Source organism: Panicum hallii, chromosome 7 (genome assembly GCF_002211085.1).
Source record: "Panicum hallii strain FIL2 chromosome 7, PHallii_v3.1, whole genome shotgun sequence".
Taxonomy (NCBI): domain Eukaryota; kingdom Viridiplantae; phylum Streptophyta; class Magnoliopsida; order Poales; family Poaceae; genus Panicum; species Panicum hallii.
The window spans coordinates 42,459,710-42,485,220 of record NC_038048.1 but is presented as its reverse complement, the minus strand read 5'-3'; the positions used below and the strand labels follow the sequence as shown (position 1 = coordinate 42,485,220).

Genomic DNA, 25,511 nt, shown 5'->3' with positions numbered 1-25,511 from the left:
AATCAAGACGTCCGGGGACGCAAGCAAATCCGCCAAGTCGTCCGTTCCTTTCCGCCAGAGTCCAATACAATCATCCGTTTCGCCACCCCCCTGACGCGAAGTGGCGAGTGCAATCTCGGCCGCCGCCAGCGCCCCGTCCGGCCTGCCAGGTGCCCAGGTACGTGCGCGGCCGAGGAAGTTTCAAATCCGCGAACCGGCCGAATCGGTCGCCGCCGTCCTCCGACGAAACGGGGAGGAGACTCTGAGGCATAGACACGAGCGGCCTACCAGCCGCCTAGCGCCTACTGCTGCCGCCGTGCAGCGACCAAACGCCCAGGCAGACTGGTAGAGCGTGCACCTGCACACCGTGATTCGTACCGGTAGCATAATCTGCAGAAAGGAGGAGAAAATTATGCGGTATCGCTCTGAAAGCATAGCCCTTGACAGGTGTTGGTAGGCTCGGCCAGGCGATGGATACACTCCCACTCCGTGCCCTGGCCTGGACCAGGACCCTCCTCGCGCACCGAAAGGGAGGGGTATCGACGAAAGGGTGCGTGCGTTGAGCTGCGGCGGTTCCTCATTAGGAGCGCATTATTGGCAGCTCAAGAGTAACTCCAGCACATCTTTTAAATAACTCCCTATCTAAATTACTTTAGAGGATGAAATAAAAAATATGCACTCCAGCAGATCTTCTACTACGCACTCTATTTTGGGAGATCTACAGATTCCCTCCTCCACTTTTATTCTTAGAGATCTCTAAGGAGCCTCCATTATAAGTATACAAGTTAGCTGGAGTAAATTTAGAAGCCTGTGAAGAATAGAGTTGCTGGAGCTGAAGTAAATTTAGAAGTCCGTGAAAAATAGAGATATCCCCATTAAATATTTAAAAGAACTGATTTAGTGATTATTGCTGGAGTTGCTATAACCAAATATGGAGCATTAGCATTGCCATTTTGTACTACCGTGTCTGTAATGCGAATCTAACCTAGTTTTGCTTGCAAGTTAACACAAGCCAACAAAAATGATAAAGGTAATGTTAGGGGTTTAGGACAAGGAAAGTGAAAAGAGCGGGTTCGTTCAGCGTTCAAAAAAAAAGAGCACAAAGGTCGGGTGGGGTCATTAGGCTCGATCCATGCACTGAATGGAACCAAAACCGAACTCGGAGGTCATAATTCGCGCAGGGGAATAATGACACATCAAACCCCCGGGCCCGCGGGCTCACGCTCATTATCGTACACGCTGGGCCCAACCAGCTTTCGACGTGCCCTCGTCGTATGACGGCTGGCCGTCCCGCCCGCTCCGTGTCTGCTGCCTCCTCCGGAGGGAATCAAAGGCGGCCCCCATCCCGCCGTACGATCCTGTTCCGAAGAGGCAACAGGAGCGCGGCCAGGCCATCATCGCCGATCCAGCCACGGACGGGCTCGCCTGTCCGCTTGCGCGTCTCGGGTCCAATTCCGAAACGCCGAGCCGCGCGCAGCAGCGACCAACAGTGGCTCGATGGGCGTGCCTCTACCGATCGTTGCCTGTCATTGTCGCACCGGAGAAGCAGAAAAAAAATTGACAGGGACGTCGCCAACAGCCGGTGTTATCCTGGAACGTGGCAACTGGCGAGTTTGAGGGCATAATGGCGAGCTTTTCTCGCTAATGATATGACCAAGGATCGTGTTCTCGAAAGCGATCGGAGAAATGGGGTCGCCGCTCATCAGTGAGCGACACGGTACGCAGCTAGCAGCAGGCCCGCCCAGCGGCGAATCCAGACGACCCATCGAGAAGGAGCTTCAATGTCTTCTCTTCTTCTTCTTCCCTTTCTTCCATTCTTCCTCTCCTCTTCTTCATTCTTCTTTATTCTTTCTTCCTAAAGGTAAAAGGAGGAGGAAGGCTTCGGAGGTATCCATCGATATCGATCTTGGAAAGGTAGAAGCTTGAGCTCCTAGATCCGCCCCTGAACCCGCATGTACCAGCAGCAGTAGCGAAGGCGGAAGCCGTTGCCATCGCATTCACGCTACAACAGATAAGAATGAATTGAGGCACTGCCAGCGGTCGCGCCGGCCGTGGCAGGCGTCGACGCCACCATCCGTCTTGGCTTTCCTAGCTCGACTAGCGGGCGGCAGGTACATGAGATCATCATATCCGCCACTCCGCCAGGGCCACGAGCGTGTCGTGCCGCCTGACTCGCAGTGCGTTGCTGCCATGGTCTCACCCGTGATCCAGCCGTTGCAGCGCTCCAGCGAGCTTCGATCCTCGCTTGCAGCGGTCCTTCCCACCGCAGCGAGAAGCACGAGCACAAGGAGAGAGTGCGGCACCGGCCGTCCACACACAAGATTATGAATCTAGAAAAATTAAAATGATTAATAATTTAGAACGGAGGACTTGTTCTAAACTGGCCAGGAGAATTTCTAAACGACGTCCTGCTCTACGGTCGTGCACCACTCCATCTTTCAAACTTTAAAGACGTCTTAAATTCGAAACACATGCACCACCCGTTCCGTTTCGTTTCGTTTAAGCAAAGTCGTAATCCACAGTCGATTTGACACTTGCGCTGTCCCATCAAGATTTACGAGGGCAGCGAATCAGGCGCAGCGGATTTGGATTTCAGCAGCCACTGTCACGCGCAGGTCGCAGGTCCACTGCTTTGCTTTGGCGGATCTTAGGAAATATTTCAGCGATCATAGCCTGACGGAAGATCTTGCCGGGCCCTCACTATCCACCAGACGGCAGCAGGTTGCCGGGCCGGGACCTGAGCGGCCTGCACGCGATAGGCATTTCCCCGGGGGCGAGCAACGCCGCGAATGGACCTGTAGCGTCGCGCACCAATCACAGGTCCTATTGGATATGTCAGGTGGCAGCTGCATCGACAGCTACAGATCGAGTGCAGCCGTGACCACAAGGCCGGCCCATTTGTGCTCGAGAGCTTACGGTGAAATTGGGGATTTCGACCCTCTTCGTTGCCCAAGGTTTACGAATGCGATAAGATCACACGGCTTTGCAGGTGTTTTTTTTATAGGACGTGCGTCAGGACAGCTCAGGAACCTGCTGAATACTCCGTAGGTTGCTAGCTGGGCCGGTCAAGGAGCATGTGGGCAGTGGGCTGGACCTGGACCGACGGAAGGCAAAGTTTGGGCTGGTCAGCAGGCCGACGGCGTCGAACGATGGCGGGCTGCGGCTAGAATTCTATCCCCTATCTCCCTCCTCCTCCTCCCCCCTGCATGTACCCAAAACTCAAGAATTCGAGTTGTTCCTCCGTGTGCATCAATATGGTTGGATTAACAACGCGCCTTTTGCATTTCTTACCAGTTTGCCACTTTGGCTACCAGCCCAGAGTTTGAATCTATTTCGCTTTGCAAGCCCACAGTTTATCAGGGCCGTTTTGTTATTTTTGGGCTGCGTGTATTTGTAATTTGTCTTCCCGAACCCATGAGGCCTGCCAGGAAGCATCTCCGTTGCAAAAAAAAAAAGAACGCCGCAATGTCCCCCCCTTGCTTTTTGCACGGCCCGTCATACTATTAGCCAGCACTGGTGGCTTACCGTGCCCGAGCGGCGAGCACGACCAACGTGTTGCGGAAGCTCCGAACTTGCTTGGGCCTCCACCTTCAGTCTCCGGTGAGGCTTGTCCAGGTGCCGCGTGTTCTTCCGTGATCTGCACCTGTTCTTGCAGGCAAGTTGAGTATGCGAGGTTATCAGAAATCTGATGCATTCGTCACCGCCAAAATTATGCTTAGTTCATAGGACGGTGCCTTCAGATTCTATCTGCAGCTACCTAAAGATAAAGAGTACATGGCTGTGTGGTTATTTCATTATAGCTAAACTTAGATTTAGTCATGCATTATTGTGCATCTTCATGCTGAAGATGAACCAGCCAAAATGTTGGGGCCACAAAACGTACAATGTAGCAAAGCCTGCAAATTCTGTTGTGTCTCACAGAGCTAGTCATGAACAATGGCATGGCCAATGTGCTACGTAAATTGCGAGGCATCCTGATCACTGAAAGAGGAATAACAGAGATGGGCGATTTGTATCTTCAGAGAGACAGCATGAGGGTGTAAATTTCTGTCAGGTTGAAGAAACGAAACTGAATGGAAAGCCAACTGATTTCGCATTGTGACTGCTCAAGAATCATGATTACCGTTCAAGAATTTAGCACTGTTACTATTAGTAGAAAAACTCAATCATGTTAAGATTACATTTCAGTCAGCACGATAGCTGAATTCATTGCCGTGGAAGCTTCAGCTCAGTGCAGCACTGATCTCGCTATCTTCAAATAATCGATCGCTGAATTGCTGATTGAGATTGACTGGCCTCTGATTGATCTGTCCAAGTGTCCAGCGAGCTTTCGAGGTAGAAGCAACCAATCGACCAGGCCAGCTAAAAATCTGTTAAGTTACCCATGAAAATCAGAGGGGCACTGGGTCGACGGTCAACGCGTGCGGCGAGAGATACAGGGTCCAAGAGATGGCATGCAGGGACGGCCGGATTGCAGCGGTTCTCCGGCGAATCTCATCATGACGAGGTGCCATCGCTGCTGGAGCAGCCGCAAGCTAGGGATGGTGTCTTGACGGAGGCTCGAGTTGGATGGTAGGCGGCGATCGCCGGAGCAGCGCGGACCCGCCATTGCCGTTCGGGAGGAAGACCCAAAACCTGCAAAAAACCTCCTCGTTCGGATCAGTTATTTATATTTAGACCCCTGAGTTTTATATATAGGACACTATTTCGGATCGCGATCTAAACTAGTGTTCTATTTGTAAACACCAATCCGTCCATTTGCGAATAACCCCCTCATTCGAAGCAGCTCCATCCCCAGCCGTCCGGCGTCCGCGCCGCCGCCCTGATCTGCACCACCAGCCGCCACGATTGCCGTCGTCTCGCTTCCAAGCGATTGAGCTCCCACGGCCAGGCATGGCAGCTCGGCCGACAGCCGACACCCAGCCTCCGTCTCCTCCCAGACCGCGGTCGATCCGTCGATGGCCGCCGGGGGTCGCTGCGGCCGTAGCATCTGCTCCGCAACCGGGAGCCTGAGGCCTGTGGCTGCCATTCGTTGGTGGCCGGTGATCTTCTTCTGCATCTGGTCAACGCTATTGGCTGAATGGCCCTGAGCCCCGTACCCTTTCAAGCCTATCGTTTAGAACGCGGCTGCAAATCAAGCCCAAGCTATCTGAACATCCTCATCATAATTCATAACTCATAAGCTATGGGATTATATCTGGAAGCACACGTTTAGTTCAAAATTGGTGGTAGCAAGGTGGTCTGGATTCCATAAAAAAAAAGCCGCTCACGCCCGCTTGGGCAGCGTCCCGATCGGCAATCGTGGCGGGTGTTCAGGTTCATCCTGGCATCGGTGCTCTAGAATTGTTCGCCTGACCAACTCCGAGCATGTCATGTCATGCTGGTTGAATAGCAGCATGAAGGTGTAAATTTCTGTCAAGATTGAAGAAACGAAACTTAAGGGAACGTCAACTGATTTCACAATAGCAAGACAGACTTAAGACAACAGGAGACCATCTCTGGAATCACTATTGCAGTTCAGGAATTTAGCAGTGATGCGTAGCAAAGCGATCATGTCAAGATTATATTTCAGTCGGCATGAAATCTGAATTCCTTACCGCGGTAGCTTCAGCTCAGTGCAGCGCTGATCTTGCGATTGTTCAAATAATCAATCGCTGAATTGTTGGCTGGGATTGGCCGGCCTCTGATGAGACTGTCCGCAAACTTTCGAGGTAGAAGCAACCAATCCACCATGCCAGCAAAAAGTCTGTTCAGTTAACCATAAAATCTGAAGGTCCTGGATTGATGGTCCACGCATGCGGCGAGAGGTACAGGGTCCACACAAGATGGCAGGCGGGGGCGACCGGAATCCGACGGTTCTCCGGCGAGCCACAGCGTCACGAGGTGCCACCGCAGAGGGAGCAGCTAGGGTGCGTTGGGGGCCATAGCCACAGCTGGAGAGGGTGGCGGTGCTGCCGGCTGCGATCGCCGGCGCAGCGCGACCTCGCTGGCTGCCGCGCGTGATGAAGATCCAAAATCTTGCAAAAAAGACCTTATATTTATACAATGATCTACACTTATACCCCTTATTGTACATATAGGCCCCTAATTTGGATCGCGATCACAACTGGGGTTCTATTTTGTAAAAATTAATCCGACCATTTGCATATAGCCCCTGGTTGGAGCATCATCCCCAGCCATCCGGCGCCGGCGTCCGCGCCGCCCTCCAGCCAGATCCGCTCCACCAGCCGCGAGGGACTCTGAAAGCGATTGGTGTCTTCTCGCCTCCACGCGATTAAGCTCCCACGGCCGGGCATGGCAGCTTGCCCAACAGACGGCACCCCTCTCCTCCCGACCTCGGGCGATGGCTGCCTGGTGTCGCTGCGGCCATCGTAGCCGGCTCCGCAAGCGCGAGCGTGAGGATGGTGGCGGCTGCGATTCGCTTGCATTCATGGCCTTCTTCTCTGCATCTGTGCAATGCTGATTGAGCTGTGAGCCATGCCTGTATGTGCCGCCGTCAGCTCGGCTTGGCTCCCACCTGGGCATTCGTGGGCCCGTTGGGTGCGCTCTTCTCTGCACCACAGCAAGCAATGGAGGCAATAATATCGACTCGCGCAGGCGCGAGCGCGATGTCCATCCTCGTCTCCATCGCCCTGTAATTCAAACGACATGTCGCAGGATACTGCATGCCCATGGTTTGGCGTGGCGTCGGAGCGGTGGCGCCGCGGTGCCTATAGCAATCGATTCGCGAGACAACGTAGGACGCCGAAGGCGACAGCGATCGATCGACAAGGCCACCGTCGCCGATGGCGGCGATGGCCCGGTTCCTTGCACGCGAGACCGCGCAGCTCATGTGGCGTGACAAAGAGCGTGACATGGGAGGGAGACGAGTGACGACTCAGGCGGGACGCGCATGCATGTGGATTGTTTTTTTTTCCGGGTGGGTGTGTTGTTTCGTGCACGATGGCTGCCTCCCTCGGCGTATGAACTCACTCACCTTGTCGGCGTTAGCAGGCGCTGTGTCGTGACGTCCAGTCCAGGTAACACCGCATTCTTCGATCTTCTCCAGACTCCAGCTCGTCGAGTGATTTGGCGTTGCGCAGCGCTAGCCGAGTCCCAGTCGCCCCAGCCCCCCCTCTCCCCCTCCCGATCTGGGAGGCAGTCAGGCCGGCAGGATATGGATTCGACCATTTCCCAACTCGGGGTTACCATTTTCGGTTATATTTCTTCTATTTTTATTTACATATCATATTAGATTTGTTCTAAATTAAATTTAGCAAACTTTGAACATATTTATAAAAAAATAATGATATTTATAATACTAAATTTATTTGGTTGAATCCATCATGAAATAATGTTGCATATGTTGCGTAGTATAATTGTTGCTATATTTTTTTATAGAATCAGTCAAAGTTAGTTAAATTTAATTTAGAAAAAAAATCTAATATGATATGTAAATAAAAAGGGAAGGAGTATATCACTACTAAACAATAAGTTTGACTTTCAGGGCCAAAAAGCTCATAGAGTGAGGACCCTTCTATAGTTTATACGGCGAAAAATAAAAGCGCACTGGCCTCCGAGCCAATGGAACGGAACGGAATAGACGAGGAAAGGGACGGGGGCAGCACGCCCTCTCTCGGCTATGGGCTACGCACCACAATCCCTGCGGCGCCTTGAGTTTTTGACCAAAAAATTGAGAGCAGCACGAAATGGTAGGCCGCCGAAGGCGACGCAGCGCCGAGCTGTGCGAGGGCAACCAATCAATACTACCCTTTCTGGTTCTCGAAATGATTACCGCTCAAATCTCGCTCGGATCCCCTCTTGGATACTAATGTTTTCTACTTGGGTGGCTTTCCACTAGCGCTTCTGAGCCCGGTCACTCTCACGCACATTCCCCGCACCCTAACAGCGCTTCCTGTGAAAAAGTTGGTTTCCGACGGAGTAGGAGCATTGCACGCTGGTCGTAACCACTAACCACAAGCGCAGCTAATCAAAACGAACAAGGTACATCGCCTAGATGTCATTAGCCAGTCACGTCACTGTTTGCCAGTAGGATAGGAGTAGGAAGGGAGGGAGCATCAAGTGTCCCGTCCCTTTCAGAGTCCTTTTCTTTTGCTCTCGTGCTGCGAATTGTGATGCCGTATTGCCTTAACCACGAGCATGTGCACACTTTTTAGCTTGTTGTACACTAGAGAGTATCGTTTTTTCAGATACACATCAATTACTATACGAGCTAGTAACCTATAAGCGCACTAGTTTGGGATGATCGCTGCGGTCAAAAACAGGGAGTGACGTGTGTCCCGGCCAGTCAAACAATGGTTGATTTATCTGAAAAATGCCACTCCTTTTATTCGTAGTCTGACATAAAGGGAGACTGAGAAACGATAGGATTTAACTGGCAACATATATCTACATTCAATTTATGTATTTGTATTCGAGTATAAGTAGTGGCACTATAAGATTTCTAATCCTAATAGTGATGCAAATGGCTTAGCCCCCTAACACCAATGATGCTCATTTCAACCTAACCATTTCATATTACTATATAATGAATGCTTCTTATGCTCCAAGCTCATGTAATATGTACGCAGATGAATAAGCTCCATTAACTTTATTCCAGGACTCCATCACGTTATTGGATCCCCCCCCGAACTATGTAACTTGGGTGGTTCGTGATCTCACTGAACCAGTGGCTGCGCTAACTAATGGAGAATATTGCGCATTTAAAAAAAGAAGCGTGATCCGATGATTATTCATGCAGATGAGTATCCGATGAGCCAGCAAAGTGGGCTCCACAAGCACTCGCGATATCTGGAAACCAAAACGAAAAGTATAGCTGTTTCATGCTAGCAGAGCTCAAAGCCGCGTAGCACATTCCAAACGAGCCCAGCGAACAACCAAACCTCATCAGCAGTCTTGTTTGTCAAAATTCAAACCACCACTCGACCCGTTTCGCAACGGTGGCACCATTCAGACCCGATGACAAAATCTCCAGAGCCCCAAGTTAATAACGCGGCCGGTTACGTTACACCCCCTCTCGGTCTCAGGCTTGAATGAATGCTTGGATGCCGCAAATCCCCCCCGGCCGCGCCCTGATAAATACTCGGCATTAGCGGCAGCGCGCGGGCAAGGCATGCAGCGGCAGCCGCGCACCGGCACGCACGGGGAGAAAAGGTGGGCAAAAGCGGGCACGAAACCGAAGCGCTCGCCGACCCACCCACCGCACCGATCCCCCTCCCCCCCACCCAAAGCGCAGCGCCGACCGAGAGGAGAGAACCCCACACTCCCCGGCCTCGGACCCGAGCGGAGGAGGAGAGAGACAAGGGGGCAGGAGGAGGAGGTGGCGGCGCGGAGCGGAATGCGCGACCCGGTGTGAGCCTCTCTCGCCCCCCGCGAAATCCCATTGATTTTGATTCCGGTTCCGCCGGCAGCGAAATCGGGCGCGTCGCGGCCCGGACGGCCGGCGAGCGGGCGAGTTGGGGGCGACGGTGTTGTGTTGTTGTTGGGGGGGTGGGGGGGGGGGTGGGGGTGGGTTGAGACGGTGAGGGTTGAGGAGCGGCGGCCACGGCGACCGGGATGAAGGGAGGGGGCGGGAAGGAGACGGTCACCGCCACCTTCCTCCGCTTCCTCCTCCTGCTCCTGCTCCCCCTCACCGCCCTCTACTTCTTCTACACGCTCCACCTCCTCCTCGTCTCAGCGTCGTCGGCCGCCTCCACCTGCCCGCCTGACTCCTCCGGCATCGCCTCCTCCGTCTCGGTCTCCCGGGCGTCCGCCAACCTCACGGCCGCGGCGGCGGCGGAGGAGCAGCGGCCCGCTTCCGCCGCCGCGGCGCCCACGGCGACGACGCTGCAGCACGTTGTGTTCGGCATCGCGGCGTCGTCGCGGTTCTGGGACAAGCGCAAGGAGTACATCAAGGTGTGGTGGCGCCCGCGCGGCGCCATGCGCGGCTACGTGTGGCTGGACCGCGCGGTGCGCGAGTCCAACATGTCCACGGCGCGGACGGGGCTCCCGGCCATCAGGATCTCCTCCGACACCTCCGCCTTCCCCTACACGCACCGCCGGGGCCACCGCTCCGCCATCCGCATCTCCCGCATCGTCTCCGAGACGTTCCGCCTCGGCCTCCCCGGGGTGCGCTGGTTCGTCATGGGCGACGACGACACCGTGTTCTTCCCCGACAACCTCCTCACCGTGCTCAACAAGTTCGACCACCGCCAGCCCTACTACATCGGCTCCCTCTCCGAGAGCCACCTGCAGAACATCTACTTCTCCTACGGCATGGCGTACGGCGGCGGCGGCTTCGCCATCAGCCGCCCGCTGGCCGAGGCGCTCGCGCGGATGCAGGACGGCTGCCTCCGCCGCTACCCGGCGCTCTACGGCAGCGACGACCGGATCCAGGCGTGCATGGCGGAGCTGGGCGTGCCGCTCACAAAGCACCCGGGGTTCCACCAGTACGACGTGTACGGCGACCTGCTGGGCCTCCTGGCGGCCCACCCGGTGGCGCCGCTCGTGACGCTGCACCACCTCGACGTCGTCAAGCCCCTGTTCCCGGACGCGAGGTCGCGCCCCGCGGCGGTGCGGCGGCTGTTCGACGGCCCGGTGAAGCTGGACACGGCGGGACTGATGCAGCAGTCCATCTGCTACGACGGCACCAACCGGTGGACGGTGTCCGTGGCGTGGGGTTTCGCGGTGCTGGTGGCGAGGGGCGTAATGTCGCCGCGAGAGATGGAGATGCCTGCGCGCACGTTCCTCAACTGGTACCGGCGCGCCGACTACACGGCGTACGCGTTCAACACGAGGCCCCTGGCGCGCAGCCCGTGCCAGAAGCCCGCGGTGTACTACCTGTCGTCGGCGCGGCACGCGGCCGAGCGCGGCGGCGGGGAGACGACGGTGACGCGATACGAGCGGTGGCGCCACCCCAACGAGACGCGGCCGGCGTGCCGGTGGGACATCGCCGACCCGGACGCGCATCTCGATCACATCGTCGTGCTCAAGAGGCCAGACCCCGGACTCTGGGACAGGGTAACCTTCCAATACCAAACCATTCCTTTTTCTTCTATTCTATACTAACAGCAACACATGATGTGCCCTGCCATTTGGAGAGAAGGCCAACTGGCCATGCACGCATTGGCATCACTTTGGCATTGTTGGCCATGTACAACTCCTTTTATCACGGAATCAACAAAATTGTGTAGTAGTGTGCTAGCAATCAACTCCTTCCTAAGAGCCAAGAGGCAACAAACTAGAGCTAAAAATGAGAATCGCAATGCCAACATAGAATTTTTCCTAATGCCAAGATAGAACTTTCACAAATTGCAATGCTTCATAAAAAACTGGAACTGGACACTAGGTTTGCCACCTGTGATATTTTTCATTACTAAATGTGTTACTGACGCGCTGTCACATGGATTTGCAGTCTCCCAGGCGAAATTGCTGTAGAGTGGTGTCGGCGCCCAAGGAGGGGAAGAGCGGGGAGAAGACGATGACCATCGATGTAGGCGTATGCAGGGAAGGCGAGTTCAGCCAGGTAGCAGCAGTATAAGCTACATTTAGACACTGAAGAAGATAGGGAGATTCAGATTTTTTTTCTTCGTCTTCTTTGCTTGTACGAATCTATTCTTCTCGGAGGGAGGGTATCAGAGAGTCTTCGTTTCAGCATTTCAGCATCTCTTTCCAGCGCTAGTTTGCCTAAACTACGGTTTGCAATTGCGAAGCGCCACCAGAGCAGGAGTAGTTTTGGCCGGGCGTCCTGCCACTGCCATGTCGAGTCAACACGCGGCCCCCCACACCCAACGCCTACGCTGGTTGTATATCGCTTTGACGCTTTGGAGCTTCGGACTTGACGGAGACGAGGCACGGGATCACCAGCCAGCAGCCCAGCACTGTGCCTGCGTCGCAACAGTGGCAGGGTGGGGCTCTGTCCAAAGCGTGGCTCGCCTTCCGCTCGGGCAGGGCAGGGCAGGCCATCACTCATCAATTCATCATCGCAGGACGCAGGGCGTGGGGAGGGTGGCGCAGGCTACAGAGTCTCTGCTCGCCTGGGCGTCAGTACTACCGAAATCATCCCAGCGGTCGGTCCAGCGCGCCCATTTCCGGGTCGGCTCAGGGTTCAGTACGGCCTGCCCCGCGTGCCTCGGCAGTGACACGATTGCCGCCGTGGCGAAGGCCCACGACGCGCGGCACCGTGCTCGGTGGCTTTTTCGCCTTTCCGGCGACATGGACGACCGCATTTATCGGCTCCGTGCCCCATTTCACTATCAGGGTTCAGTGTGTGAGCAAACGTTCATTGATTGCTCCGAACCGTCGGAAGCACGGCTATAAATGGTCGTTGATGGCGGCCTCAACATGTGGCAGCTTTTTACAACACGCGACGGGACGATCTGTTCGCCGCATGCCGCGCAAGGTTGCTGAATGCTGACAGTATGTGCGATGCGTCGAATAGTTAATGCTGAATCCAGCAAGCACATGGGTAGGAAAAGGGATAGTTTCCATACCGACGCCCTAATCTCGTACTCCTAAACGAGTAAAAAAAATTAATGAACCGAGCACCTTATGCCGCCAGGACGTGTGTCTCAATCTCAGTGTGACCTCACATGCAAGCCGGATCAGAGGCCTCCATGCTGCAGTATGACGTTGATACCAACTCGAAACGCTCCGAGTGGAAACAGACAGCTGCACAAGTTACAAAGCGTACCAGTTCCTTCACTTAAATTTTGTGTGAACTGGACCTCTATTTCCCAATCTGTGGCTAATTTTCGGATATAGCCCTGTTTACTCCCCCTGTTAAAGTCTCTTCGGTGACCTCCGATAAAATTGGAACTATACTCCCATGTCAAACCCCGAATCTTCGCTTAGTTAATTATGTGAAGGAATAATCTATTCACATTGTCTAGTATACAAGCCTACTCCATTGACGCGTGTCCTGCATTGTCTACGACACACAAACTTTGAGAGGACTGCGACCATACCACAATATTTTATTTGTTCAAGACAATTCTGGCACACATGCTTAGGTGCCAACATAGTGAGTTCCGAGGATTAAAGAAAAAGTGAACGTTATAGTTCACTAGAAAAATGCTGATGCATGGCAGAAATGGACAGCGTCGAACACTACTCATTCGGGATGATTGTCAGGTTAGAGCTAGACAAAACCGTACGTTTCGAGGTTAAAACCGGACATTTTCACCAAAATGGAGCAACAATCCGCTCACCCACGGCCAGTGGACAGTGAAGCCCCCCACAGAAACGGGTCAATTACCATACCTAGGTTCCAAACAGGCAATGACAGTAACAAAAATATCTATCGGTGATAGGAGGTGTCAGATGGTCCAAAAGACATAGCACACGGACGTTCTTGCCAACGCAACCGTAAGCAAAACTCCAGGCGCCACCGCCACGTAGGTCAGTACGCAGTTCCACAGTTCTGTAGTCTAACGGAATATACCTGCCAATGGATGCAATTCCCTCATCAAAAAGATTGCGAAAGTGAAGATATCTGAAACATTGCTACTGATAAATCAACAATGTTCTCTTCGAACAAAAATGGCTGAAATGCAAGTCAGCCTTTAGCATGCCGGTACAATAACCAACAAGGAAAACTGTCTAACAACAGTTGTTCGGATATTTAATTTTTTGCCATCGATACCAACGACCACTCTTAATCTGCCAGTTTGAATTTGGCACCTACATTTTTGCCATATGAGATGATTTCTTACATTTGTGCCATTATTGCTTACGTGTCACGACACATCGTATGTCTAGCTTGGCGACAGGATGCGAAAAGACACATTTGCCCTTGCTCCATTTCCTTTTGGTTCATCTGCTCTGGCTGAGTTGTTCCGACATGTGGACCCCACCCATCAGGGGCTCCTTCTCCCTCCCCTGTCTCTATGGCAGCTGGTCCCCACTTGTCATCACTCTCCTCCCGGAGACGGCCCAATCCTCACATAACGAGCACCCGGAGCATAGCAGGGCAAGCTCAACAGGACCAAGGCGGTGTCGCGGCCGCTCAACGCCGGGCTGCATACCTGCAGTTCCTTGTCGATTGCATCACGGTCTACCTCAAGGCTGGCAAGTACGACGAGCGCAACGATGGCGGCGCCTGCGTCTAACCTTTCCCACGATACCGCTAACTGCGATCACCTAACGCCACACCAGCTGCCCTGTGTCCCAGCCAGCTCGCGTGCCGCCGACAAGTCCGTCTCGGAGTCCGTGCGTGTCCATCTTCATCAACGCCTCGCACGACCTCAAAACCACGGACGGGCTTGGGGCCTACAGCGCCGATCCGGACACCTTCGACGCGCTGATATGCAGCGGCGGCACGGAGCTGTGCTACCCACAGAAGGAGTTCGCCACGGACGAGTACTCCGAGCACTATCGTTCCGGTGGCCTGGTAACACTTGAGAGCTGTCGTGCCGAGGGTCGGGAAGGCCGACGGTGCGGGTGCGCAGGAGGCTGGCCTCGCCATCGGTGACGCCGCCTGCTGCTGCCACGCCTACTACGCCACCACGAGCCGTCCAATGTGAGGGCGGTTTCTTGTTGGATGGAGCTGGGAAGCAGAGGACGGGGCTGGGAGTTACTGGAGGTGATTAAGTGCTGTAGTTGATGGAATGTTGGGGTCAGGGACATGGTGTCGATCTGCAGCTTGCTTGCAGATTTGGGATGGTTTTATGCTCTTGCTTGCGGTGGAGGAAGAAATAACATAAATGAGATGCTTCTGAGTTCTGACGCTGTGATTTTTATTGAAAAGAAAAGCTTGTTGCTCGAGTAAGAAGACTACAGGGACAACAAGCTTCATGGCGTTTTAACATACCAGCTATGGATAGTATTAACAACCTACAGGTTAAAGAGCCAAAAACAGTATGTACTTACCCAACTTGAAGTCCCAGAAGGGTGAATTAACAGCACTGCATAGTGCTTCCCAGTTCAATGCCATGCGACTTGATAATCCTAGCAGCTCCCAAAAGAATATCTTGTTCGGCAGATAGCCACTCATCTTTTCTCTGCAAGACATAAAATATTTGTGTTAGGATTAAAGAGGAAAGGACCATTCCAAACATGCACTAGGATAATAGTGAGTACCAAACTAGCATGGTTTTATGCCCATGGCTATCAATTGCGTAACTGGACAAGCCATATACTCTCTCCATTTTTAGTAAACTATTTTAACTTCAACCATAGTTATCTTTATTAGAACATACGAGAGCGATGTGAGTATACTTTTTCTATCAATACTTTCACAATATTATTGCCTTACTAGACTTTTGACACCTGTGCTTGAGGGGAGAGGACATAACATACTATAGCCTTTGGTACAGCAGCATAAATGTAGAATAGATCAAACATACCATGTTTTTTAGGTTGCATCCAATGGTGAGCTCTCCATATGAACTTTCCAATCGTGAGAGATAGCAATAAGGAACATCACTATTGGACACATTTGGATTGGACCTTAACATAACCTTTATCTCCTCTGATACAGAAGGAACCTTCTCAATATCCTCAATTCGTATAGGAATCTTTGTCACACTAGCTCGCCAATCGGCTCGTGATCTGTTTACTATCATCTGCAAATTATTTAGAATATCATGTCAAGACAGTACAAGGTTGGCCCCTACCAAACTTACCAAGAACAACAAGAGACAATGTGGAAGAAATCCTCACAGCATTCTTTGAAGTACAGCATAACTGAATTTCTATGCTATCATGAATTCCAGCTATGGCTAGAAGTCTGAAGTTTGTTTGTAAAAAAAGAAATTCTAAAATTTAAATTTAATTTAAAAAATAGGAAGAGCGGGTTTTAGAAGCTACAACAGCACTGGCCAAATAACGATTCATCAACCATGGTTGGTAGAGCAAAATCATTAACAATGCTTAAAGAATAGATACATACACTGAAGTAAAAGTGTGCACATTTGTGTCTCATTTATGGTCATTTAACCAAAGAAATCCAGGCTGCTAATATCTCAAGTAAGAAAGTTCACTGCTATATCATAAAATCTAACGCATCCAGCTAAATTAGGATAGGAATACTCATACATGTAAAAAGAGTGTCAAAATATAATTGTGTGTTCTACTCATAAACAGCCATGTAGGTATAGATGACTAATTTGTATATGTCACTGTGTCAGCATGCACACTGATGGACATTTGGATCCACACAGGTGTTTTAAATCTAAAAACATCAAGCAATAGAAACAGTTATAATACCTGACTGGAGAACAAAGAGTTGGGTACTATGACAGGGAGCTTTTCTGGATTGATCAATGAAGTAGAAGTGAGTCCTATTTCTACCACCTTGCCTTCTATTGGCCCCGCCTACAATGTAAATTTCTATTAGTTACTGTGAGCCAGCAATTATATAATATTGAGAGCATCTAAAAGCAATAGAAGATAATTATGTCCAGTCCAAATTGGTCATTTATCATTGTCAGCAAACACAAGAGGAAAAGGGGGTGTGTGTTTTTTTAATTTTCCCATCTTAGCTACTGAAAACGAACAAGAGACTTGGAGCCGCATATCAGAACTAACATGTGCTCAATGCACAAATACCATGAGAATCTTTTAAAAAACAAATACCATGAGAAGCATTAATAAAAACTAGCAATTTAGGAAAAGGAATACACTATTATGCGATGCTCACAAATGTTTGAACAGTTCCCAACACCTGTCCATATTTTCTTCTTAAAGCTCCTCAATAACCATCAGTAGGCATCTGTTAACTCGAGGCATCTTTTTGAATTTTGGATGATTCACTAACTGTGCTTCAGCTATGAAAGAACCAATTACCGTTTACATCATCATGCTCCAAGCAAAATATTTTTGTTTAAGACAAACACTAGAACCACGTCATGGCTTATAAAGTTATGATGAATGCAAAATAGCATTCCTTCTACCAGTAATACTGCTTTTCCCATCCTTTACAATACATCGTTTTTACTCCACAATCACACATGTGACTTGAAAACCCCTTGATACTTGCAAGTTAAGACACAAATCATTCTTTTATTATTATCAACATCTATCATGAAATAGCAGCTGAATATTTTTTATGCATAGTTCCACACCATCCTCAAGTCAAATGAAATTTAGAACTTAACAGTATGTATAATACCATTATGAATATATGGTTTCAGCAGACAAGTGTATAGACAAAAGCGATCAGATAAATGAGAAGGATACAAAAAATTGCAAGTTTCATCTGACAAGTTTGGTATGTATTATACCATTATTTCTACTACAAATACCTTTATGTAGTCGTTAACTGAGAATGGCTTAGAAAATTGCAAGGAGAACCCACTGAGAATATTACCAAGGACATCTCTAGCAGCAAAAGCAGTAGCAACACCTAAAGTATACGAAACAGAAGAAAATTTCAGTACTGTTAAATGTACAATTTAGTCGCAGGCTGCTGAACAAAAACTTCCAAACCACCATTTTGCATTTTGCTCATGTAATCATGTAGGAATAATAAAAAATTCATAGTATCCTAATATATATGCTACTGTTTCCTTTGCAGTAACTAATTCCAATAGGGAAGAAACAAAGGACCATTTGCTTAAAGATGTATCTTACTAGGAGATTCTTTTGAATGAAAAAAAGAGAGAAGGCAACACAAGTACAATATTTCCCCCTGCATACCGCTAACTTATTGAGTTCTTTCATTTCATGTGTTCAAAAGTGAAAAGAACTAGAACAAACTATACTGTAATTATATAGTGCAACAAAATCTTGATTTACAAATGTGGACAGTGAGCTGGACAGAGTTTTGGATGGAAGACTAGGAATCTAGATAAGTTCCAGCAGAAAATAAGGAATTTACTTACGAAAGTACATTACCTCCCACACCACCTACAGTTAATATCGACTGAACAGCTACACCACAAGCTTCAGCAAGACCCATTACTCCTAGTCCAATCAGTCCCAATGAAGAAACCTTATCGAATGCTGATATTCTGTCACGGTCCACACTTGGGGCATCTGGGTTGGTCATGGCTTTAGCAATGAAGTTTGTTTTCCACCTCTGAAGGAACCATACAAAAGAAAGCACAAATGCACCCCTCCATGCCTGTGGAAGATAAGTTGATATGCTTGGTGCAATAAGGGTGGCCCTATGGAAGTGAAACCACCACACATATGAGTATCTCTGAACACAACATTATATCATAAGAAAATATATCACTTTTTAACCAGACCATAATTATTAAGACAATGTCAGAGAAAAATGCATTTTTCGTTTCTGCATTAATAAATAACGAATCAGCAAGGTAAAAAAGGCAATGTATATTGTGATGAAACTTTGGTGAATTGAAAAAACATATGGAATGCCTAAGTAGTAGTTGCATATCTCTAGTTTCTTCAGAAAAGAACAAAATGACTGCAGCAATACTGAAACCACTATAGGCTTTCCCAAAATAAGACATAAACTTGACAATCAATTAGATCTAAAAGACTAAGATGCAAAACTGTGAAGAAAATAGTCTTTAGCAAAGAACACTCCCATCAGGAATTTAGGACAGAAAAAATAAATTATTTTTCAGAAAGTTAAATAGAAACTTACATCTCTGAAAATGCCATAAATGTGATAAGGTATTTCGCAGGATCCTCTAAAGCACACCAGAGACTAGTTTGGTACGAAACATCATTCTTGGTTGAATTCCCCAAAAGTGCTGCTATAGGACTCTGTGACGTGTACTTGTGAAGCCTCCTTAGAATGATAGGCATGACCAACCATGCCATCATCGTACCACACAGCGTTCCCCCAAGTGGAACAACTACCTTTTCAAGATTTGGATATGTATCGAATAGCTGTTGGATATGAGGTGTAACTGCATCAGTCAGCTCCTTAACTTTCTTGCCTGCATCAGTGGTAGCATCTACTGTAGACTTGCGAGCATTATCCAAGATCTCAATCCAAGAACCCCCACCACCACCTGCAGTGCCAACCTCAGAGCTTTCTGTAGAAGGAACATTAGAGACAGCACTCTGAGAAGCTTCTGGCTTGATTCCAGTATCTGAGGAGTATCCACGATGGAAGCTTGAAATGCCTAGGAAACCTGGCAAAGCACCATGTCTGGACTTTGGCACAATCAACCAATTAGTGTCCATACGACTTGAAAGGGGCAATCTTCTGGTCCTTGCCACATCATTAACTGCAGAACACCGACCCACCACCTTAATCTGGTCAACAACTGTAATATCAGGTTTTCTTGAGCGCTTAGCACAGCTGCTGAACCATCTCAAAGCACCAGAAGACACAGATGGGCCAACAAATGTCTCCATTAGACTCTGACTAGCAGATGATTGAGATGACCGACGCCAAATTGCTGCAATCCCTGACATTTGGAGCTACTTTTAATACCAGCTTGACATCCACAGAAAGGTTTCTGAAAAAACAAAGATGCCAGGAGACTTTCTTGTCCTGAAACATGAAACAATTAATATGCGAGTTTCACAGACCCACATAATCAAAGCCATAAGACAGTTCAGACATTTTGCTTTTTGTACAAATGAAATATTCTAGCTACTGATAATTCAGAATTGTGCTAGCAAAAATGGCAAACAAAGGATGAACCATATTTCCGTATCACTTATATGTTTCACTATCCTTATGAGCTTATGCCCAGAAGCGCAGATACCAAGGTGTAATATCACAGCTTGAAGCAAATTAAAACCTATAGAAGCATAAATCTGAAATTCCTGCAGTAGAAATTAAAGATCCATAGAGTCAAAGACGCCTAGCTGATAAATCTGAAAAATCTGGCTACACAAACTTCATATCTAATGTCACTACATCTGCTTCAGGAAATAACCAGAGTGTCAAGTATCCCAACATAACAATAGATTCCATGATTGGCATCCTAAAATTGGATTTGAGCTTCTATAGAGCTAACACCAAACGCAACATTACAGATCAAACACACGAGTGATCTAGCAAGGCAACTAGCACACCAAGTGCCTAGAAACAAAAGGGCAAACACCTCGATTCCATTCAATTGCAAAACGGGATGAGCACCAAAACAGTTCAGGTTCAAACAGCATCCCCATCATGCCCAACCATTCAGAAAATCCGCCGCTTCACGCTGCTGAGCACTAACGTTACCCACCAAACGCGAACCCCCCAAAATTCACGAATCACGACAACTAGGTGTCATTGTCGCAACCAAAATTAGGGTAAGCAACTAGGAGCATTGCGTATTCAAGGAAAATAAACTGCAACCGCGCCGTTGTTGGGCACCTATGGTGTCAACCACAACCAGCCTCGAGGAGCCCAAACTGCAGGGTGGGTTCGACTAGTAGCGCGCCACAACACATAAACCACAACTAACTGAATGGAGCGGGGAGGAGAAGGAAGAGCATTTGGTTTGATCGAGAACTAAACCCACTCGCTGAAGGGATTCCATCCAAGCAGCAAGCAAGAAATGATTACTTACCCGCAAAAACGGAGAAACTGCTGTCAACTCATGATGGATCTCCACCCCACTGAACCGAGAGAGAATCGGCGGCCTGGCGGAACCGGTGGACTTTGGGTGGGGGCGGGGGGGGGGGGGGGGGTGGAGGAGCCGGCAGGGAGAGGAAGCAACCGCGGCCGCGGCAAGGCAGGAGATGCTCTCGGCCACCTCTTAGCACGCCACCGCTGCAGCGCTGCCCCCTCCTACAAGAAGGAAGGCATGGGCCCTGGGGGTCCTGTGCGCGATGCGCAGCAATGCGCACCCTCCGTGTGGTGGCGGCCAGTGAGAAGCCCAGGCCTTTGAGGAATGCATTCTTAGATGGGCCAGATATGAGGCCCGTATAAATGGTCACCAATTGACCTGCACGAGTGAATTTTTACATCCATCTACTACACTGGTGAGGTGCAATTCAGCTTTTCTACACGAAATGGTGGAGCATCGATCTTTTTACGCTTGAATTCTGGTCAGGAATTTCGCTGAAATGCGCAACTCCAAGTACTCGCATCAATCAGTAATGCGTGCGTGTGCAGGATTCCAACGACCGACACCAGCACGTCAGCGCATTTCCATTAGCAGGCTCAACATATTGAAGGTTTTAGAAGAAATAAGTAAGAGCAACATGATACAAGATCAGAGGAATAAAGTGCTAGGAAGGACAAAATAAGAGGTACAATACCAACTTAACTCTTGTGCAAGTTCAATAAGCGAAAACAACAATTGCATTTGCATATCCTCTTCCTTTCGTCCGCCTGATTCACGAGTCATGTGGAGAGTGCAGTTGCCAACTAGAAAACTGATCAACATGTTAACGTTTGAAACTGGAAAGAACTCACTACAAACTTCAATTCTTTTACCTTTGACAACTGCCCACGCTCAATCATACCATCATCTGACAAAATCAACAACACGCAGTATAGCATACCATTTCTGTATCCGAAGTTTTGGTTGCGGACTTTTATGCTCAATTGGAAAGATTACACCCCATTGCAAAAATACATTACGAAGGATATATGTCTGATTATTCAACTGGACGAGGTTCGCAACAGCCGGCAAAAAGTGTCACAACTAGAAGAATATCATCAGCAAAACTTCACTAAAGCTTGGTCACATTAGAACAGTAGTCAGTAGTTCAGACTTCTAGTACAAAGCTTACGGTTATGGGCTTATGGCTAACCGTAGCATTTATTATCTTAGTACTACAGTAGTTGATAACTAGTAGCTAGTACAAAGCTTCTCAGTCTGTACAAGGCCTAGCTGAAGAGACGGGCTGCTTGAGGAAGATCAACAGTAGTACATGATCAAATCCCTTCAAAACAGTGCGAACCTTATGTCACCGCGGGAGTATGCTGCAAACCAAACAGAAAACCCGAAGCAACTTGTACAAGTTCCTGAGCCTGAGTGCCTGACTCATTTATTTTCTTCGTCACCAGATGACATTTCAAAAAACGAGAGCACGAACAAAGGACCAAGAACTGGCGGCAAACGGGGCGGCCTGCCAAAGGCGACCAGGGGCTCAACATTTTCATCCTTCGTGATGACAGACTCACTGGAATTATTCTCCTTCCCATGCTTCTGAGGAGCAGTCACTGTCATCGTCCCTGTATTATATAACGGTTTTAAAAGAAGAACAAGAGGAGCAAACGTCAGGCATTCAGGTATGGAATTGTATAATTCTATCGTGAATCAAATTTGGAGGAATTTGTTGGCTTACTTGCTAGTCCATCGACAGGTTTGATGTGCCTAGTTGCGCTCTGCACAAGAAACCTCGCTCCCCTCATCTGATTGGAACTCCGCAGCCTGTAATCTTCTGCAAACATGTCATATAAGTGTTTTTGTTATTCAATTAGTATCTTTCACAGTGCAGATTCTCCTATTGTTTCATCCTGAAAGAGGCTCGCGATGCAGATAGACCTAGTTTGCATTTTGCAAATTTTACTATGTGTCTCCTAGGATAAATCCTCCCTATGTTTGATTCATGCCCAGTTAGCTCTTGCTACCAGCAGATCAATTGCATAACATGCTCATATATATTTTTTTGAAACGATAACACGCTCATATTGTAGGGATCACTGAATCGAATGTATTCCTGATTATAATGGGGCCTACACATCAATCAAATTATGGAAGCCACTGTTTTATATAGCTAAACAGAGCAGGTAATTTGCTTCTCATGTTATCGACAGAAAAGCAAAGACCAGGACTTATCGGCATCGAAGTTTTCAATCTGCAAATTAGAATACCGTAAAAAGCCTTTTCCGCCTCGATCACTGAGCAGAAAAGAGACAGCATGCATGAGAGATTTCAGGCAACTACGACGAACTGCGGAGCGGGGCCAGCGCGCAGCTGTTTCCTGATCGCTGAGAGAAAGGAAGTGGGAAACGAAAGAGGTAGATCAACGAAGGCCAAGAACACGTACCTTGATTCGCGATCGCTGAGCGGTTATTTTGTGCGACGGAATGGTGTTCTAGGAGATAAGAGACGGGCTGCTCTGCTGGGTTTGGAACTTCGGATTGTTCGGCGCTAGTAGACGATGAGCGAGAGCTCCGGAAAGTTCTCGTCACCGGCACGCGCCTCCCCTCCTCCTGGAAGGCTGGAAGAAGGCGAGGCTGGGGCTGTCCATGGGCCGTAACAGTTGGGCTGAAAGCTACGCGCCCAAAAGAAACTAAAATGGTCCATGTAGAAGCCTACAGACGGCCCAATCATCCGTGAACTGCACATTTCCCCCGTGCGCGCAGAAGAATTAGGGCGCAGCCGGCCTGGCTCGCACGACAGCTGCAGGCTCTCGCGGGCCTTGCTCATCGGGTGCTGCAGCGTTTTCTTTGGTTTGCGTCTGCAGCCAGCCATACTCACGGGAGATTCCGCTTGCTTGCCCGGCCAGCGCTCAGCGAATTCGCTTTTTCATCTCAGTGCACGCTCACCAACGCGCTTCCCTCCGCACCGCGCGAGCCTAGTTCTGCAGATACGCTCGATTTTCCTTGCATCTGCCGAGCCAGGTCCGGAGAGGCTTTTTCATCGCATGGGCCAGGCTCAAAGGTTCATCCAGCTAACCAATTACACACATGTTATATCCCACGGACTAGGCTACGCCGAATGCAGTGAACCAATCACGCTCCTATAGCCTGAATGGTTGCCCGGATTGGGCCGGGTCAGGCCCGTCGGGTGCCAGGTTCCCCTGATTGGGGTCGCAGCCTGGCCGGCGGGATGCAATCCAAGCGCGCGGGGCTAGCTCCGGAGTTGCGAAAATTTCAGCCGTTTCCGCAGGGCTTGGCCCCCGTGATGCGCGTCGAGCGCGTGGGGTGGGCTCCGATAGTTGTTGGCGTGCAAGTATTGTTCACTCATCAGGGTAACCAATTATCTTCTCAGTGGTCTGACTCTATTGATATAGGGTGTTGCTGGAGGTAACTCGCGTCACTGTGAGTTGATTAGTCGCAGAAGCGGCCTCTCTCCTCATCTTCTTTTTTAGACGTCATCTTCTTCCTCCACCTCCTCTCCTCGTCTTCTTCCTTCCCTCCCTCGTCCACAGCCTAGGCCGGCGGTTGCCGCCAGCACACCCACCATTCACCACTGCGCCACCGCAGCCCGGCTTTCTTCTTGCCCCGCCGCCGGCCCCTGCCAGCGGGGGTCCAGCCCCGCCTCACCTCCGCCGCTGATTAAACGGCCACCACCGCCGGGCCGCCGCCACCGCCTCCGACCTCCCCCTTCTATAGCCGCCAGCTATGAAAGCCGCCTCCAACCCCGAAAACCCGAAATCCTAACCCTAACCGTCGCTTCGACCACCACCCCGGCCGGCGGCGACCTCGCCGCCAGCCGCTCCCCCCATCTCCCACCTCTCGCCGGCGACCGCTTCCCCTAGAACCGTAACTCCATCAGCCTCGGCGGCGCGACGAGCAATGGCGGCGGTGGTGAGCTTTTGTTGGGCCCTCTGTGACGGATTGAATCGAGGTCGCACGACCTCGATTGTTCCCACTGACATAGGCATCCAAACATGATGTTGTTGCATGCTCCCAGCTAGGCCACAAAGGGTCTGGATCTCTAATGCAAGCGAGGCCGATGGGAGAAGACAACCAATTATACCTTAGCATTTAGGGTAAGTATATGGTTACATGTCAACGGTCTCGTAGGTTGTTTCGTACAGGTCTACGTAGAATTTTTATGATGTGGAGGAGAGGGGGAGGAGAGAGAACGAGGTGGTTGCTTCGCGAAACAACCTCCTCATAAACTAAAATTAAGAAGTATGAGACCGCTTACTTACCATTGTACGAGTTGTTGTCATACTACTTACGATATTTCCTTTTTCATTCCACAAATTAAGGAATATAGAATTACTATAAGATAATAAAAATGATTAACTATTGTAAAGGTTATTGTAAAGGTTGTTTGTTCAGTCATTTTAGAATAACCTATCATTGCTAGGGTTGTCTGTGTTAGACAGCTCCAACGTAATTGTTATTAGGTGCTGTCGAAGCGGATACAGTGAAGTCATTCCGTATGGCAGGAAGCCGTCCCCTTTCCTTCCGCAACAACTTTCGCCGACTCCGTTCAAAAAAAAAAAAACTTTCGCCGACTCCCACGCGAGGTGCTGGCTCCGGTGGCACTGGGGCCTGGGCTGGGCCTATCGATAACCGGCAAACCTCTCAAGCCCGGACACGGTGCCAACCTAAAAATTGCCCTGTCCTCGTCACGGCACACCTCCTTAAGCACGCGTAGGCATCACAGGCTCACAGCATCACCATCACCCCAAAACCGCGTGATGAGCACCGAACGCCGTCTGCTGCAGTCTCGCCGTCCACCTCGCTAGCTACTCGCATTCGCCAGCAAGTTCATCTCTCTTCTGGCTCGCGTTGGACAGATCGTCAACAGGCGATCTGATGAGCTGTTGTTCAAATCCTTGCAGGCTATCTTTCGAAGAAAAGAAATCCTCGCAGGTTCATTCGACCGCATTATTTCGTTTATCATACATGTAAATATATAATTCATGGCGGATTTTGCGTCGCGAGGCAGATCGTGGGGGAAAGCGACGTGGCCGTTTGATTAGGAGATGAGTGCGGGCAAGGCGAAGCAGCCTCCCTTTTACCATTCGGTTTTCCGATGACGCGGTGGCTAATG

General features: G+C 49.8%; 2 protein-coding genes across 2 annotated transcripts; one reads left to right on the top strand and one right to left on the bottom strand.

The window, feature by feature from the left end:
• Nucleotides 1-9,105: 9,105 nt before the first annotated feature.
• Nucleotides 9,106-11,613, top strand: LOC112900068. Its single transcript, XM_025968796.1, has 2 exons — nt 9,106-10,977; nt 11,372-11,613. Exons 1-2 carry the CDS (start codon nt 9,535-9,537, stop codon nt 11,495-11,497), a joined length of 1,569 nt encoding a protein of 522 aa, XP_025824581.1. The 5' UTR covers nt 9,106-9,534; the 3' UTR covers nt 11,498-11,613.
• Nucleotides 11,614-12,912: 1,299 nt separating this feature from the next.
• Nucleotides 12,913-20,524, bottom strand: LOC112901103 (mechanosensitive ion channel protein 1, mitochondrial-like). Its single transcript, XM_025969936.1, has 8 exons — nt 20,388-20,524; nt 18,515-19,375; nt 17,794-18,065; nt 17,202-17,302; nt 16,165-16,272; nt 15,303-15,521; nt 14,827-14,957; nt 12,913-13,399 (listed from the first exon to the last, which is right to left on the bottom strand). The coding sequence occupies exons 2-7, from the start codon at nt 19,294-19,296 to the stop codon at nt 14,853-14,855; spliced, it is 1,587 nt and encodes a 528-aa protein (XP_025825721.1). The 5' UTR covers nt 19,297-19,375; nt 20,388-20,524; the 3' UTR covers nt 12,913-13,399; nt 14,827-14,852.
• Between the last annotated feature and the right edge of the window lie 4,987 nt (nt 20,525-25,511).

Excerpts from the sequence above, each read along its gene's own strand:
- LOC112901103 (XM_025969936.1), bottom strand. The coding sequence starts at position 19,296 with ATGTCAGGGATTGCAGCAATTTGGCGTCGGTCATCTCAATCATCTGCT. Across the intron at positions 18,066-18,514 it reads TTTATGGCATTTTCAGAGAT|GGCCACCCTTATTGCACCAA; the intron begins GTAAGTTTCTAT and ends TCACTTCCATAG. Across the intron at positions 14,958-15,302 it reads GATGCAACCTAAAAAACATG|AGAAAAGATGAGTGGCTATC; the intron begins GTATGTTTGATC and ends TATGTCTTGCAG.
- LOC112900068 (XM_025968796.1), top strand. The coding sequence starts at position 9,535 with ATGAAGGGAGGGGGCGGGAAGGAGACGGTCACCGCCACCTTCCTCCGC. Across the intron at positions 10,978-11,371 it reads ACCCCGGACTCTGGGACAGG|TCTCCCAGGCGAAATTGCTG; the intron begins GTAACCTTCCAA and ends ATGGATTTGCAG.